The sequence below is a fragment of the Helianthus annuus genome, chromosome 17 (assembly GCF_002127325.2).
Source record: "Helianthus annuus cultivar XRQ/B chromosome 17, HanXRQr2.0-SUNRISE, whole genome shotgun sequence".
Lineage (NCBI taxonomy): Eukaryota > Viridiplantae > Streptophyta > Magnoliopsida > Asterales > Asteraceae > Helianthus > Helianthus annuus.
In genome coordinates, this window is record NC_035449.2 from 194,629,035 (window position 1) to 194,648,049 (window position 19,015).

Here is a 19,015-nt window from a genome sequence, read left to right on the forward strand (position 1 = left end):
ACTAGTCCGAATGTCGAGTCAAACGTGCCTAGAAAAAGTCAACAGAAATGCTATTTTGCGATTTTATGCATAATCAGTAATGTAGATGGTGTGTAACCTATTTTAACACTCATAAAACACGATAATAAGTATATTAACTAGTCTAAGCTTGTTTGATCCGACCATTTACTGTTTTGACCCGGTTCGGAGCCGAAAGTCGCAAAACTTTGACTTCTGCTTTGACTTCAGTTCTGACCCGTTAAAGTATGATTTAGATATGCCTTAGGACTCTCTTAGGACCAGGTTACATGATGGTATAACCCTCTGTGACCGGTTCGTTGTTTGTCCGAGACTTTTTACACATTTCCGTTAAATGCTTAAAAGTTGACCGTAACGCCCTTTTTAATTTAAAACGAGAATTCCGGACATGTGAAAGGACCATAACCTTAGTTATTGATTTCTAAGCATGTCCCTTAAAATTTGACCGTAACGCCCTGTAGAACTCAGAAACCTCTTTTATAATCTTTAAAAAGACCGAAATACCCCTACGGGGCATAAGATGGATTTAAACTCGTTACGGGCATTATGGAAGGTATCCTACTGATACCACAACCTCTTTAAAGCACATTGACTTAGGAAACCTGTGTTGGACTCTTACGGTTAACCGTTACGCCTTTTACGCGCACGGTTCGGCTTATGTAACTAGTTTATATAAACTAGCCGAAACGAGTCAAACCTTATTGTTTTGACCTCAAAACCCAGAGCGTGGTTATTATACCCATATAAAACAAGTCTTCAAACTTGTTGGGTTCAAATCACATTCCATTCCCGGTTTTCGCCTTTCACGCGATTAAACCGTAATTATCCGTTGAAACTGACCGGTCTAAGCTACGGCTAAATTAAAGACCCGTTAGGATTCTAATAGGTTATTTTAAACCTTCGTTCCAGAATAGGAGACCAGTAAAAGATAGTTGCATTATTCGATTAAGGATTTATACTTGCAAAGGTAAATACTTTTAACTTATTTTCCGTTATACGGGCTTGGGTTACGGTATATAAAATACCGCTTGATCGAGCATCAAATCTTCCATCGTTAGGTGGTTAATTGAATAATTTGATCGGCTCGTTTAAACAGTTTTGTTTACTTAAACGCCTTTGGGGGGTTAATGACCATGTCCCGGATATCCCTGGCAGCATTTTACGAAATGGCCACGACCTAAGCGCGGAGTGTAGGCGTACACTCGTCAGTGCATAAATAGTTGATGTGGTGTGTCTATTGATCTTTAACCCGGTACGTCCAGGCTACTGAACGCATAAGGAATATGTAATTCGTTCACAAGATTATAAATTTAAGTAATTCTCCCAAGTTATAAAGAGTTTGTGCCTTGTGCATTCAAATCAATTTTTATTAAACCTTTTACAAAAGTGTCGGTTGAATGTATTTACCAGTGTAAACTGACGTATTTTCCCAAAAAGATTAAATGCAGGTACCAAGCGTAATTGGCTGGATATTTCTCCTTAGCATCAATAAAGAGTCTCGCAAGCTTAAGATGCCTACGTCTGTTGAACAATTGTTTTTATCTTATTATTGATCCCCTGTGGATTTTTATTTCAACGATGGTGATACTTTGATATTACATTCAATGTTGAAATATAATTATCTTTATGCTTCCGCTGTGCATTCATATATTGTGTGGTTTGACTATATTGTTGCCAACTACGTCACGGTAATCCCATCCGGGCCAACTGGTGAAGACACGTGGAAATCGGGGTGTGACAATTGGATACATGCAACTGTGTTTGCAGCCATGGCGGATTTCGACAATAAATTCCGATGATAACCTTTATCCTTGGAGATAAGAACATCTATCTACCTAGAGGTGCACATTTCGTTTTTTTTTTCCAAACCAGTTCAGGTTGGAATTGTTTTGGTTTGGTTTGGGTCAACAATTGTCAAAACTGGTATTTGGTGAAACCGATTTACAAGTGGAAAAGGATCGGTTTGGTTTGAAACTAGTTCTGGTTATTAACTAGTTTCAAGGGATAAGTTCTCGAACCGGTGGTCGATTAGAAACAGGGACCAGTTTCACCAAACTTGTTTCATAATCAGTTTTGTGTCGGGTCGGGTAAAAACTGGTTTTTTGTTCACGTCTACATTTAAACCGCCTTAAAATATAAGATGAGGTGTTACATTGTGTTATTCTCATGTTGTTCTGTGTTTACGAATCATAATCTGGCGCCCTTGCTAGTACAATGTTGTTATGAGGCGGTGATGATGAAATTATTTTTGAGCAAAATAGGATTATGAAGACCCGATCCGTATCTTGGCGGCGGTGGATGAGGAGGTGACGGTGACGGTGGTGGTGGTACCAGAGAGAGAGCATGGATGAAGAGAAAGGGATAATATGGGGTTTTATAAATAAATATGAAGAAGATGCCCGGATAGTCCCTATGGTTTGGCCTTTTAAGGAAAGGGTATTTTTGTCATTTCACACCCTCCTTAACAGAGAAAACAAACTGAAGTTAGACCCAGGGACTATCCGGGAACAAAAAATGAAAACTTGGGGACTATTCAGGTAGTTTTAGAAAGTTGGGGACTATAGGTGAAAAAAGGCGAAACCACAGGAACTATCCGGGCATTTTTCTCTTTAAAATACTACTTCGCACAAATATTATATTGTGAAGTGAAAGAAATACATGCCCAAACAAACAAACACTCATTTTTCATCTTATTGTAAATGTACATCAAAATTTGTGATCATGGATTGTGTATGTTTATTTAAACAAGACGAACCCTTACTCTTCTAGTCTTGTCATAAAAGAGTTAAGATATTTAATTTTGTGATCAAACTCATTGTAAACTTAATATATTTTCAAACTATAAACTTTCAACAAATATATTTGTAACATAGGCATCGGGAGTTTTCCAAAAAAAACTTTTGCATTTTAATCTTTTGCATTTCACTTTTAAACTCAAATATTTTAATCTTTTGTATTTTAACCCCTTTAACTTTTTTACTTTTAACAAAAAGTTTTTCATCTTTTGCTAATAAATTACCAACAAATTTATGCTTTATCTTGTTGTAACATAGGCATTAGGAGTTTTTCAAAAAAACTTTCGCATTTTTCACTTTTAACCCAAAGATTTTAATCTTTTGCATTTTAACCCCTTTGACTTTTTTACTTTTAACAAAAAAAAATTCATCTTTGAAATTTAACCCCAACACTTTTTTATTATCAACTTTGGTCTCTCATACTTTTCATCTTTCGCAAGTTTTTCGTTTTAAGTTTCGTTATAAATTTTTCGAGTCAACACGCCACAACATGTGTGTAGGGTTTAATGTTTTTTCGTCTGTTTTTTCCCGTTTGACAGGCAATCGCAACACGTCTATTTTTCTTCGTTTGACAAGTTCGTCGCAACATGCTGGTCTTGGATCGACATACTTATTATTTTCTACATTTTACATTTATGTCTAATTTTTTCGTATTAACACGTAACAGACGTGCGTGGTTCAACGATTTTACATCTGTTTTTCGTTATGTGTTATTTTTTACTTTTTAATTTATTCTATCTTCTGATGTTGTCGCTGGCAGTGTTGTGGCATTAGTTCTACTTTGCACGATTTTACGAACATATTTAACCTATTAAGTTCTTTACTAATAATATGTTTCGAGTTTACAACTATATTTTCTTTACTTAAGAAAAACTAATTTTTTTATGTGCATATTTTTCTGTACATGTCGATATAAATTCGATTTGCTCTATGTTTCAACGTAAACTTTTTTATGGAAACGAGTATGGTTAAGTAAAAAAATTATATATTATTTTAAATTTAAAATTACTATTCATGTTCCTTCGACAATAATATATACTAGTTTTTATTAGCGTCGCGCGTTGCGGCGAAACGGAGCAAATGATAATGTTAAACAAACGATATTTGAAAATGAAGAATGTTGTTTCGAAAGCCAAACGGTAGAATCGGTTTAGTTTATTATCGTACCGTAAAACGATACCAAATAAATACTCTAGTTTGAATACAACTTCATATTTAACAACACTTGTATAAACACAATTGCATACTTAAGTTTCTTTTTAATTAACAAACGACAGTTATTAAAAAATATTAAATTAATTGATAAAGGCAATATCATTAAAAATTATGATTTTTTTTTTTGAAAAAAGGGAATATGATTAAAAAAAGAAATATGTTAAAAGTAAATATAACAATAAGTTATTATAATATTAAAATAATAAAATATTATAAAAAACTATATATTATTTTAAATTTAAAAGTACTATTCATGATCCTTCAACAACAATATATATATAATAATATATAATATATATAATATAATATATATAATATATATAATTGTAATTTTTTAAAAACTTTAATATATCAAAGTCTAGTGGAAAGAATTATTTAAGCAAAAATAAGTAAAGATATTGGATTTTTTTTTTATTTTTTTATAATAGGATCCCTAAAAAATCGCAACATGTTCATTATGCTTTTCCTAATTTTATTACAAGAATAATATATACATTTTTACGCTATTCGGTGGCTGTCTATTTATATATTTATTCGATCTGTTTGTTTCGAAGTCTGTGGTCTTTCTGGAGAAGCATCTATGGCTGTCCTTTTTTATCAGAAAACCGACCCAAATTCGAAGTCACCCGAACCCGAATTAGAAAATAATCGAAAAACCCGAACCTGAATAAAAATCCGAATATTAATTGTCTTGTTTTTTTTACAGATTTGGTTTGATTTGGAGTGTTTTATACTTGAAACATTAAGTTTTGAGACTTTTGTATATTATCATACCATATTGTTAAATGATGTTTGAATTATGATAATATTTTTTTTATAACAACATAATATATTTGATAATATTTTGTGAAAAAAAATATTTTTTTTCATTTTACATCTAAACCCAAAAACCGAACAACCCGACCCGAACGAACCCGAACCGAATAACCCATACCCGAACAACTTGAACTTTAAATGGGTCGGTTATCGGGTCACTTTTCCCTAGCCAAAAATCCGAACAATCCGACCCAAAAAACCCGAAACCCGAACAAATAACCCGATGAACACCCCTAGCAGCATCTCAATGTATAAGGATAAAGGTAAGGCGCATTTCACTCTCTCGAACTGACTCTGCTATTTGTGAGATATACTTTTTATAGTGGTATAGTTGTTGTGTTTGAATAATAATAACAATTTTTGAAATAATTAGGATATTACTTGCATATTTTTTGAGTGGGATAAGACCTTAAAATAGTAGAGAAGCTAAACATTTTTTGAGTGGGGTAAGACCTTAAAATAGTAGAGAAGCTAATTAGGATGTTACACATACCATAACCAACGACTGGTTAATATAAATTGTTCCTTTCAAGTTACTTATAATTGAAGTTATACGACAAAAGTCCACTAAAAATTCCCAAGTTTGTTGTACCCCTTTTTAACGCTCATTCAATAGCGTTGGGAATATCGCCTTCAAGAGATTATAGCCGGAAACTAGAGAATCATCCGCTTACCACTGTACCACCCTTTGATTATATTTATAATATATACCATTAACTAATTTGCCCATTAGCAACATAATCCTCAAATCTCAAACACAATCCCATAGCAACATTAACAAGGTGCAAGCTACTTGCATTCTGTACTTAACTAATCATTCATATCCAGGTTCCTAAAGCAGCATAATATGTTAAACCTGTCGATAACTTTACAAACGACAAGTGTTAAATATACTAAACGATGTTATGCTCGCCTGCATTTCCATAACCTTCATCTTCTTTCATTGCCTTCTGTTAGGCCTAAAAACATCCATTAAAACTTCGGGTCTGAGTCTAAGCCGCAAAATATTATCTCTGGTTTTCCTGCTTGACTCCATAATCTGTTTATTAAAAGATTCATATTATGACTATAATAATAATATTGTTTATGAAATCATAATTAACATGTATAGTTACCTGCAGCAATTAACATGTTTAGTTACCTGCAGCAACTGATGAACCAGGGGAGGAATGTTATCAGAAACAGGAGCCCAAAGTTTTGTATCTTTTTCTAATCCAGATGACGCCAACGCAAGGATATTAGGATACGGTTCAACTTGATTCACTATACACTTATTGCCTTCCATAATGCGAATAACTCTACCGTCTTTTTTCTACCATACGAATTTAAGGATATAAATTTTATAATTAAATAATGTATGCACAAATTTACATAACTATACAATTTTCTTACATACAACTTGAGGGGTAATAAAGGTAGCAAGCCAAGGAACTTTATTTCTGATTATGACCTCTTCTAAATATTTACATCATATAAGTTAGCAACAAATGGAGGCATTAGGTGTTGTAACCTATGTTTTGGGGGTTTTTCAAAAAAATTTGTTGATATTTCACTTTAAACCCAAAAGTACTTGATATTGTAGGTTTAACCCAAAGTTTTTTGTTTTTCCAATTTAACCTCACAACTTTTTTACTTTCAACTTTGATCCCCTATGTTTTTCATATTTTGTAAAATTTTTCATTTTACCGTTGGTTCTAAATTTTGTGAGTTAACACGGCACAATTTGTGTGTGGATCAACGATTTTACGTTTTGTTATACGCTTCGTTCTAAATTTTGCGAGTGAACATGGCGTAACGAACGTGTGTAGTTCAGTGTATTTACGCCGTCTATTTTTCCCTGTTTAATAAGTTCGTCACAACGCGCGAGTTCTAAATCGAGTTAGTTATTATTTTCTATGTTTTATATCTCGGTCTAATTTCTCCACATAAAAAAGCCTCAACTTCAATGTTGGTGGTCGTTGGCTATTTGTCACGGTCTTATGCCCCTGCCGCAACGCAGGGGCTTAACACGATAGGTTATTTATATGGATACAAGTCATGTAACGTAGTAATTATGATACCATTAATTGTATTAAGCTTATGTGGTGAATTACTTATTTGTATAAGATAGTTATACAGACTTAACCGACAAAAACATCTTTAACACATTGCAAATCTGAATCTGATCAAAAGCGTGTCAATTTCGTTGGCCGCGACGCAACGCGCGCGGGTCAATGTTCGAGTTAATAAATAATGAATACAATTTCATAAAAATCACTATGATATTATGGTTTTTATATGTGAGAAAAATAAAGTATACATATAAAAAAGTTACAAGAATATAAGCAAACTATGATTAGGATAATGGTATGACAAAGCAATACAAAAGAATATAAATAAACTACGATTAGGATCGGTGGCGGATCTAGGATTTTTTTCTTCCATACAAAAATATGACCACAGTCTGATCCCGGAAAGGGGGACTCCTTAAAGAAGAAATTTTTGGGGGAAAGAAGCTCTCAAAATCTTTGTTGCTAGCGTGTTTTTCAATTAGTTCCACGGCCCACTTTGGTGGGCGGTTATCAGGGAACCATATTTGAATCACCCTCTCGGGTGCCCCCTTGCTCTTGCCGACGAAAAAGAGCTTTTTAACGACCGCTTCACTCAAATCGCTGCAAACCAAATACATATTAAGTAACTTTAACCTTAAAATGGAAAATCATTAAGCACTTACCTCTCAAAATTCACTTTGGAAATCTTTTTGATGATGACCTCAACCTCATCTTGAATGTACTCATCAGAATACATGGCAGAGTAAACTCCCGAAGCTGTTTCGCTAGCTTCAAATATGGAAGCATCCCACTTTGAACAGAACTTTGCATTTTCGAGTCCCAATTCAGAATTAAAACCCTTAATTTATATCGAAACAAAGAAAACATGTAAAACAAAATGTTAAATGCTTACAATCATAGGCAGATCCACCCGTAAAGTTGTCTAGAAGACCGTCGATTTTCAGGGACACAAGCCTTAGAAGCGCTTAAGTCTTGGGGACATTTTTTATTTTCAAGAGATCCTTTTCAACGAATGAAAATGATGACGACGTTGAATCTGTTTTAATTACAAAAGATACACACATGAAAACTTAAAAAAAAGGAGATATTATAATGATAAACAGAGTTGATGATGAGAACTAGAGTTTGAGGCGTATGCATTTTTGAGTTTAACATGGTTTGACTTCTTCCGTGGAGACCGTGAATCTCCATCATCTTTGGAGAGGGGGAAACCACAGTATCCTCCAGAAAATGGTTATTGGATTTTATCGCCCCTAACTATCGGTCTTTGGCCGTTGCCACCCCTAACTAACACTTTGACACCCAGCACCCCCAACTTGACTTTTTGTTTGTGCTGGCACCACTCAGTTAAATCTTCACTAACTGGGTTTGTTTTTTATCCAACGTGGCACATAGTTGATGAGTTGGATCTGATTACGTGGCGAATGATGTGTCACTAACCTTCATCACCTTCTTTATAACACTAGTGTTTGCCAATGAAAATATGAACATCTTCAAACAATGAACATCTGCAATTGAAAACATGAACTGAAAATTTGAACATGAGATCTTCAAAATAAAGAAAATAAATTCTGGAACATAAACATCATCATCGATCTTAAACATCATCTTCAAATTCCATCTTCATAACCACCACCAACGTCATCTCATCATTTGTTTCAGATCTATACAACCACCTTGAAGAACTTAAACCAACCTAAATTATTTCATCCACCAACATCATATCATCCGACTTCAATCTAAATCTCATATTCAAAAACACCAAACATCTACTCACCTAAATCTCAGATTCATGAACAACACCAAATATCTACTCACCTAAATCTCATATTCAAAAACACCGCCAAACATCAACTCATCTAAACCTTAGATTCAAGAACACCACGAACATCAACTCATCTACCACCCTAACACCACTGTCACCACCATAAACACCGACGCCGCCGCCGCCCTTAACTCTGCCGTCGCCCCTAGATCCGCTGGGCGCCCCTAACTCTGCCGTCGCCCCTAGATCCGCCGCCGCCCCTAACTCTACCACCGCCCCTTCGCTCAGATTCAAGAACAACCACCACCAACATCATCTCGCGGCTCTCTCTCTCTCTCTCTCTCTATGGACGTTTTCTCTCTCTAGAATCTAAAGGTGTAAGGGTGACTAGGGTTTAGAGATTAGATGAGAATAAGATGGGTGGAAGTGGATAACCCAGATTGTTGTTTGAAGATGATGATTGATGAAGGTGGTTGTTTGAAGATGATGATTGATGAAGGTTCTTGTTTGAAGATGATGACTGACGATGGGTTGTTGTGAGAGAGAAAGAAAATGGTTGTATATTTCTTGTTTGAAGAATATGATTGATGACTGGCCATCATTCGCCATGTAATCAGGTCCAAATCATCAAATATGTGCCACGTTCGATAAAAAACAAACTCAGTTAGTGAAGATTTAACTGAGTGGTGCCAGCACAAACAAAAAGTCAAGTTGAGGGTGCCGGGTGTCAAAGTGTTAGTTAGGGGTGGCAACGGCCAAAGGCCGATAGTTGAGGGTGATAAAATCCAATAACCCTCCAGAAAATGGGGATGTTGCATCAAATCCTATTAAAATAAGGCAATGACAAGAACCAAAGGGCGAAAGTCGGAGTGGACTCAAGTGATGTGCAAATGAGTCGCGCCGAGCACCAAGCTCGAGCTCGTTTAACTTATGAAGGCTTGAACCCGACTCATTTAATATTTTATAGTTAATTTATATTAACTATAATTATTATTTTGTATATAATTTACTTATTATTTCATAAATGTTATATATAGGCTTGGGCTCGGGTTTGACTCATTTAGACTCGGCACTTTTCGAGCTTTATTTCAAGCCGAGCTTGGGTAGTTCACTTCACGGGTACCTCGGCTCATTTGCACCCCTTTTTTATTACTTATTGTTGCTGATTTAATTGTGTAACATGACTAGGGTTGATCCTAAGAATTCAAGTGTCATGTAGAGTCCCAAAAAAAGGCCCCCTAAGTTACGAGGTTTAACTTGTTTTAGATAGAGAACTCAATAAGTTTTGAGGTTTTCATGTTTTATATAAAGGGTTTAGTTAATGTTTATTGTAGTGTGGAAATTACTAATTTATAACCTAATAATAATTACTCTAATTGTATGATTTGTATACTAACATATACAGTTAATATGGTACAACAATAATTTTTACTGATGCACAACAAATAAATAAAATCATTAACTAATGCACGTAAAAGTAAAAAAGAAAAACAAATATAAATAAAGATCAGTTCTTTTAAGCAGATAAATCTAATCTAATCTAACTTATAATAAAAGACTCCAATAAATGCCACATGTTAATTTTTCCTACTTTTTATCAAGTTATAACTATAAAAATCTAATCTTTTTTCTTAATTTATAACTATAAAAATATAAGTTTTAATAAATGATTCCAACTAATTTATATTATTTTGTTTTGATTTGTATATTTTAAATTTTAAAGATCATATTTATATGTACAATCATCCATATCCTAAATTTTCAGTTTATAATAATAATAATAATAATAATAGAAATAATAATAATAATAATAATAATAATAATAATAATAATAATAATCATCGTGAGGCTTTTCTTTTTCAATATCTCATTCTTAAACATATTATAAATGTTGAATTACAATCTCTTGAAGTAGTAAATGAATCACGTGGTGACTTTAAGTTTTTATTTTTCTTTTATTTTATTATTATAATATACTTTACTTTTAACCTATTTTATTTTTTATAACTTATATGTTATAAATATTTAAGTATAGTGTTGCAATATGTTTATTTTAACTTACGTTTGATATAAGTTTTATTTAAAATTCTATTATGAATTACACGGGTTTAAGGATAAAAATTTTATAATAATTAAATAATGTATGCACAAATTTACATAACTATACAATTTTCTTACATACAACTTGAGGGGTAACAAAGGTAGCAAGTCAGGGAACTTTATTTCTGATTATGACCTCTTCTAAATGTTAATAAATAATGAGTACAATTTCATAAAAATCACTATGATATTATTGTTTTTATATGTGAGAAAAATAAAGTATACATATATAAAAGTTACAAGAATATAATCAAACTATGATTAGGATAATGGTATGACAAAACAATAACAAAGCAATAACAAAGAATATAAGTAAACTACGATTAGGATCGGTGACGGATCTAGGATTTTTTTCCTATGGGTTTCCTTTTTTCAGTAGTCAAATTTCTCAACATCAAACGTCAAAATTCCGGGTCGGTTTGGGTCAAATTTCTCACAACTAAAAAATTCGGGTCGGGTCAAATCACATCAATCAGTCCCGAGTTGGGAAAAGTTGGTCACATATTGATTCAAAAATTAAAAGTGCAAAATAGGGACTTCCACTGTTTTCACTAGGTGTAGTGTTTGAGTTGAAATTAAAGTCTCCTTATGTTTTAAAAGTGCATATATCCTATTATTCTGTACAGTTTAAGAACAAAGTAATGGCTTGTGCTTCATTTTGTGGGTTGATCTTAGGTAAATAATCATCAACTTAGGCTTTGATCTAGTGGCCAAAAGGAATTACGTCTTATGAAGAGACCATGGTTTAATCTTTGAGAAGTGCAATTTAACATAGATTTAGGGGATAAAAAAAACTTAGCTAACACTTAAACAAAAAGGAATCACAACGGTAGTCCTAAATAATATCCAACAATACAGTACTAGAAATCTAAATTTAGGACAAATTGCATAAAGTATTCTATTTTATAACTATGAATTTACTAATAACATTAAAATAACCCTTTCGATTAGAGATTAGAAATTTGGAATTTTTATACATGTTAGTGTTACTGTTCATCCAATCCAATAGGCTTTCCTGTTTGTTCAGTTTCAAAAAGAACAAGTTTTCAAAAAAGGCAAACAAAAAGATCCAACCAGCAACCTTTTACTCCAAAACAAAAGCTCATTGCCAGCTCAAACCAAGTTTGATTTATTATATGGATTTACTTAAAATTTATGTATGGGTCACCAAAATTTAGGATAAAGGGAATGAGAGTTTACCTAAAATTTCCGAGATCACCGATTCCAACCAACAATGAATGGAAGATGGAACAGCCATGGAATCTTGTAACAAAAGAAGCTCCCGCGCACACACACTTTCATGGCATAGGGGATTTCAGTGAAGTAAAAGAACCAGCAGATCGTCAAAATTCTGAATTTGTGGCGTCGCAGGCTGATGCTTTTAATCGGTTTATACTGGCAGCCGCATTTTTAAAGATCATATTTATATGTACAAGCATCCATATCCTAAATTTTCACTTTATTAATAATAATAATAATAATAATAATAATAATAATAATAATAATAATAATAATAATAATAATAATAATAATAATAGCAAGAACAAGAACAATAACAATAATAATAATAATCGTGAGGCTTTTCTTTTTCAATATCTCATTCTTAAACATATTGTAAATATTGTAAAGTGTAAATTACTTTTTGAGTCCCTGTGTTTTATGGGTTTTTACTAGTTGAGTCCAAAATCAAAAATTTTAACGACCTAAGTCCCCATAAGCATTTTCTTTAACCATTTAAGTCCAAATTTTTAACACTGTTTAAATTATTCTGTTAACTTTTGTTAAATAACCAAATTACCCTTTTAATTAAAAAAAAAACATTTTATTATTAAATATGTATGCATTTTCTAGATCATGTCCCGATCATAAAGAATAATGGATTACAATTTCTCCAGAACTTTCTCTCTACAAAATTATTATTTTGTATATAATTTACTTATTATTTCATAAATATTATATATAGTATTTATTATTAGGCTTGGGCTCGGGTTTGACTCGTTAAGACTCGGCTCTTTTCGAGCTTTATTTCAAGCCGAGCTTGGGTAGTTCACTTTACGGGTATCTCGGCTCATTTGCACCCCTTTTTATTACTTATTGTTGCTAAGTGTGTATTTTCATGATAACCTATACCGTGCCAGAAGTGTCTCTATCACCACATGTTAAAAACATACCCTCCGAGCGTCCAGTAGCTAGTAGCTGTTGCTTGTTGCATACTTGCAAAAAAACAAAATTCGCTTAAAAGTCCTAACGTATATACATGCATGCCATAGAAAATATATACAACTACACCATAATTATGACTAATTCTATAAAACAAATCACAAACCTTAATATATATAAAATCAAACCAGTGTTTTATCTTAGTTGATTTCCAAAGCCCTTAGTTGATTCATCTTTTCCATGGTCGACGTTTCATTCCTCCACGAGACACTGGCGTTCCGGCGTTCCACCACCAATTGAAAGCCCTAGTTTTGCTAAAGTTCCCCAAGGCTCCAAGCGCTTCGTTCCCGCATCGGCGCTCCTCAAAGATTGTTTGGAGTTCAGAACCAACTTTGGCGCCAAATTAAAGTTCCACATAAAACAGGCACGCATCACTATGGGCATCAACCAGAGACATATGTGACACTGATCATACACGAACAAACCTGCATAAAACTCAACAATAAACAGACTTAAGTATGTCAAGTACTAAAAGATGTTACTCAATTACAGATCGTTAACAGCAGCATCAGCACAATTGGGTTAAAAACAAGCCGAACGCACAAAAACAGATATCATAAGGTCAAATCCACAAAGTGGCTTCATTAATTAGCAACCTCATATTAATTATGTGCATATTTTTCTGTACGTGTCGATATAAATTCGATTTGCTCTATTTTTCAACGTAAACTTTTTTATGGAAACGAGTATGGTTAAGCAAAAAAATTATATATTATTTTAAATTTAAAATTACTATTCATGTTCCTTCAACAACAATATATATATAATTGTAATTTTTTAAAAACTTTAATATATCAAAGTCAAGTGGAAAGAATAATTTAAGCAAAAATAAGTAAAGATATTGGATTTTTTTATTTTTTATAATAGGATCCCTAAAAAATCGCAACATCTTCATTATGCTTTTCCTAATTTTATTACAAGAATAATATATACATTTTTTACGCTATTCGGTAGGTGTCTATTTATATATTTATTCAATCAGTTTGTTTCGAAGTCGGTGGTCTTTTTGGAGCAGCATCTAGGGTTGTCCTTTTTTATCAGAAGACCAACCTAAATTCGAAGTCACCCGGACCCGAATTAGAAAATAACCGAAAAACCCGAACCCGAATAAAAACCCGAATATTAATTGTCTTTTTTTTTTTTACAGATGTGGTTTGATATGGAGTGTTTTATACTTGAAACATTAAGTTTTGAGACTTTTGTATTTTATCATACCATATTGTTAAATGATGTTTGAATTATGATAATATTTTTTATAACAACATGATATATTTGATAATATTTTGTGAAAAAAATTATTTTTTTTCATTTTACATCTAAACCCAAAAACCGAACAACCCGACCCGAACGAACCCGAACCCGAATAACCCATACCCGAACAACTCGAACTTTAAATGGGTCGGTTATTGGGTCACGTTTCCCTAGCCAAAAATCCGAACAATCCGACCCGAAAACCCGAAACACGAACAAATAACCCGATGAACACCCCTAGCAGCATCTCAATCTATAAGGATAAAGGTAAGGCGCATTTCACCCTCTGGAGCTGACTCTGCTATTTGTGAGATATACTTTTTATAGTGGTATAGTTGTTGTGTTTGAATAATAATAATAATAATAATAATAATAATAATAATAATAATAATAATAATAATAATAACAATTTTTGAAATAATTAGGATATTACTTGCATATTTTTTGAATAGGGTAAGACCTTAAAATAGTAGAGAAGCTAATTAGCATGTTACACTCACCATAACCAACTATTGGCTAATATAAATCATTCATTTCAAGTTACTTATAATTGAAGTTATACAACAAAAGTCCACTAAAAATTCCCAAGTTTGTTGTACCCCTTTTTAACGCTCATTCAATAGCGTTGGGAATATCGCCTTCAAGAGGTTATAGCGGGAAACAGGGCCGGCCCTGATAATTCGTGTACCCTGTTCGAGCTCGAAAAAACGTGACCTAATGTCAATGGGCTAATAACTAATCTAAACCATAAGAATAGGTTTGTAAGTTGGCCTATGTTGGTGTTTGTATGGGTATATCCTATTAAAAAATATATTTTACATGTACATATCGGGTTTTTTTCATAAAATAAAGTGTCTTTCGAAATATCGGGCCCTGGCCGGTGGTCCTCCCCGCCCACCCTCAGGGCCGGCCATGACGGGAAACTAGAGAATCATCAGCTTACTACTGCACCACCCTTTGATTGTATTTATAATTATAATATATACCATTAACTAATTTTCCCATTAGCAACATAATCCTCAAATCTCAAACTCAATCAAATAGCAACATTAACAAGGTGCAAGCTACTTGCATTCTGTACTTAGCTAATCATTCATATCCAGGTTCCTAAAGCAGCATAATATGTTAAACATGTCGATAACTTTACAAACGACAAGCGTTAAATATACTAAACGATGTTATGCTCGCCTGCATTTCCATCACCTTCATCTTCTTTCATTGCCTTCTGTTAGGCCTAAAAACATCCATTAAAACTTCGGGTCTGAGTCTTAAGCGACAAAATATTATCTCTGGTTTGTCTGCTTGACTCCATAATCTGTTTATTAAAAGATTTATATTATGACTATAATATTAATATTGTTTTTGAAATCATAATTAACATGTTTAGTTACCTGCAGTAACTCATGAACCAGTGGAGGAATGTTATCAAAGAAACAGGAGCCCAAAGTGTTGTATCTTTTTCTAATTCAGACGACGCAAACACAGAGATATTAGGATGCGGTTCAACTTGATTCACTATACACTTATTGCCTTCCATAATGCGAATAACTCTACCGTCGTTTTTCTTCCATACGACACAGTCTAATCCACTCATAACATGCTCACTATCAGGCCCGAAAAAACTAACCCCTTTAACCATAAAATTGTTCCTATGCCCAGAATACATATGTGGTTCATCCAAACTATCCACATGTTCTTGCGACGCTGCAAGGGTACGGGCCTAAACCCATATTCTTTTGAAACAAATAAATGAGTTCACCGTTACAAGAAACAAGAAGCTTGCTTGTGTTGGAATAGGACAGTCCAGTGATTTGCATTTCACGAGTCTTGATTAGATGTTTTGGGCAGAATGTCTCAACAGGTGCATCCTTGTTGCTTGGAAGTTTTCTAATATCGTATACGCGCGCGTATTGGTCGCAATCTCCTAGATAAAAATAATTAGGGTGTCGTGGGTCGATGATAATGGAGTTCAGGCTTAATATGTTTGAAGAGAAGAGGTTGTCGGTTCCTGTGAATGTGGAGCAACAGAAAAGCTTTGTGGAAGAATTACTTCTCAAATCGAACTGCAACAGAAAAGCTTTGTGTAAGAATTAGTTCCGACTTTGTGATACAATCCGGCTAGTAGCGGGATTGGTTAAAGCTAATAATCGTTGGTAGTTAGTAACACTCGATAAAACAACCAAAAGAGAAAATCCAGATTATTTCTCTAATATATATCATAGATGAATAGTTCTAAACGACTCCACCAATAATATAAACATTTCAAAAGTGTAGCAAAGAATAAAATTTAATGCAACCGCGTATTTAGTCTTTAGAAAAGGCGAACAAACGAAAGTTATAAGAAAAAAACAAAACTATAGGGTTAAAAACGTATACTATTTACAGTATAAGGCATGTAATAGAAACTTATAAAAAAAAAAGTCAAAGTTAACGTTCACGCAAGTTGGTAACTGTTATAAACTATTGGGTTAAAAACGGATATTGTTTATTGTATAAGGTGTGTAATGAAAAAAAAGGTCAAAGTCACTATTCACAAAAGTTGATAAGTGTTGGTATCTTGAATTTCTAGTTCTTATCACTTTGACTATACAATGGTCAAACTAATTATGTTTCGGACAGAAATTTAACTTACACGCTGAACGAATCCGTCCTCGCCACAGCTGTAAAACATGTGGGGACTTCCAGGCTCAACAGCAAGCTTGTGAACGCGCCCATTGTGCTTCCCTAATTAATTCTATTGTTTGAAGGTTACCGTTATCTGCTACTTGACCAAGTCTCACCTGAAAAATAACAAGTCAAAACAAAGTGTATCTGATTTTGATACCTACCATACGTATGTATATGTACAGTTTGACACGCGTTTTTTATATAGAGTTACTCACCTGACCATCACCACCGGAAGTTACTATAGCCGTGTCAATGTGTCATTAGTAAAAGGCATAATCCGAGCCTGCAATACATTTCTAGCATGACCCGAAAGGACCAAAGCTTTACTTGCCACATTCCACAACATGTCATCAGAACCCGACACCAGGCGATCACCACAGCGGTTGAACTCGATCGTGTTTACCCAATCTTCATGCCCAATCAGTTTACCAGCAAGACCAATCCTTCTTACAAGACCAGACCCTTCAACAACAATCATACAAATAACAATATACTTGCTAATGATTAAATGTTTAGAATTTATATCAACAATGTACAACACACCATACAACATACATAAGCAAAGAAAAGAGTTTCCAACGGCTAAGGCTCACATTGTGATGTCAGCCGCTTGAACAATACAAAAAATGAAACGTATTGGTATTTACAAAGTTTTCATGGTTAACATCAGCGGTCTGAAATCCAGCTAGCATGACCCAATGCAAACGCGTGGCCACAGCTGCGAAGAAAGGCTTCGCTGACAGAATTGAATCCAGAATCTCAAAAAGACTTATGTGGCCTGCATACGTCTACCTGAACAACAATCTGTCAATGGAATAGTTTTTCGCTTGTGACAAACCACACCAAGTAGCAGCCTCAACTTCAATCTGCATATCTATTCTTATAGTAGCAGCAGCTATCTATAATATGCCAAGCCCAATCCCAATCCTTGGTCCGTAGGAATAAGACCAAATTTTATGTAGGTATGAATAAGAACAATACCCTCACTATGGACAACAATAAACAAAGCAGCCCAATTCATCTCTTTTCAAAGTCCTTTTATTGAACTTATTTTTCAAAATAAGGACTTTTATTAGCTAGCGTACTACAAAATGCGAACAAAGAGTCATCCAACTTTCATAAGCGGACTTCAGATCCACTCTATATACTTTATAAAATTCTTTTAGTATTAAATAGTTTCTTAAATAAACTGTAAACGATGTCCATATCCACCATCATGAACCACAATCGCAAACATTCTGAATCATAAAAATCTAGCTGGTAATTTTTTCTTTTTTTTTAACTTCCGTAGGGCTTTGGTTCTAGAACACCCGTATCTTCATCCATGGCAAGCCTTCTAATTGCAAATTTAATACCAGCATCACTCTATATATAACAATTATCAGAGATTTCGTCAGCCACATTCAACAACATTATGCACAAACACATGTAAAATCATAATCAACCTTGAAAACAACTATTGAATGCAAATATGAATGATGTGTACATTCCTAAATGTTGCTTCAGAACATGCATAATACCAGAACGAAATGCTTTTCACATACAAGTCGGATGAGGCGCACAACATTACAGAACTTTAAGCCACAGATAATGTGATTATTTAAAATGCTACAACACTAAAACTATTGATATTCTTGTTCACTACGGATTTAACTAATGCAAAATGTCACAACAAACCTCGTCATATGCATTTTGGCGAACATCTGCAACTCTGAGTTGACGTTTCAGTTCTCTCTCCTCATAAGTTGTCTCCTCGTATTTTATAGCAATTTGTTCGATAACCGCTTCATACGTTCCTCATTCGTGTCTATAACATGTCGAATTTCCTCGGGGGTACCCATATTTGAGGCTAGCTGATCTCTAAGAGACTTGAGCTGCTTAATCTCACGAATGAACTCTTTCTCACCCTTTTTTTAAAAGCTTAACTCGGATTGATTCTCGAATGCCTGTCTTCTCCTCAGCCACCTTCAGTGCACTTCTAATCTGATCCCTGAAATTTTCATCCTCGAATCTGGGAACCTTTACCAAGTTGTATTCTAAAACCTTAACTTCTTCATCATGTACATCAATAGCATCAGTTTGAATGCCATTCATGTCTACTACTTTTTCATTCTATA

At 33.8% G+C, this 19,015-nt stretch overlaps 1 protein-coding gene and 1 pseudogene across 2 annotated transcripts; both read right to left on the reverse strand.

Moving 5' to 3' along the window:
• Window positions 1–5,784: 5,784 nt before the first annotated feature.
• LOC110925377 lies at window positions 5,785–18,992 on the reverse strand (annotated as a pseudogene).
• LOC110920910 lies at window positions 7,141–9,439 on the reverse strand. 2 transcript variants are annotated; one of them, XM_022165148.2, is made up of 4 exons: window positions 8,336–9,439; window positions 7,788–7,931; window positions 7,558–7,697; window positions 7,141–7,495 (listed from the first exon to the last, which is right to left on the reverse strand). In XM_022165148.2, exons 2-4 carry the CDS (start codon window positions 7,791–7,793, stop codon window positions 7,249–7,251), a joined length of 393 nt encoding a protein of 130 aa, XP_022020840.1. In that variant the 5' UTR covers window positions 7,794–7,931; window positions 8,336–9,439; the 3' UTR covers window positions 7,141–7,248. The 2 variants fall into 2 exon arrangements, with proteins under 2 accessions (XP_022020840.1, XP_035842375.1); XM_035986482.1 differs by having other exon boundaries at window positions 7,788–9,439.
• Window positions 18,993–19,015: the final 23 nt, after the last annotated feature.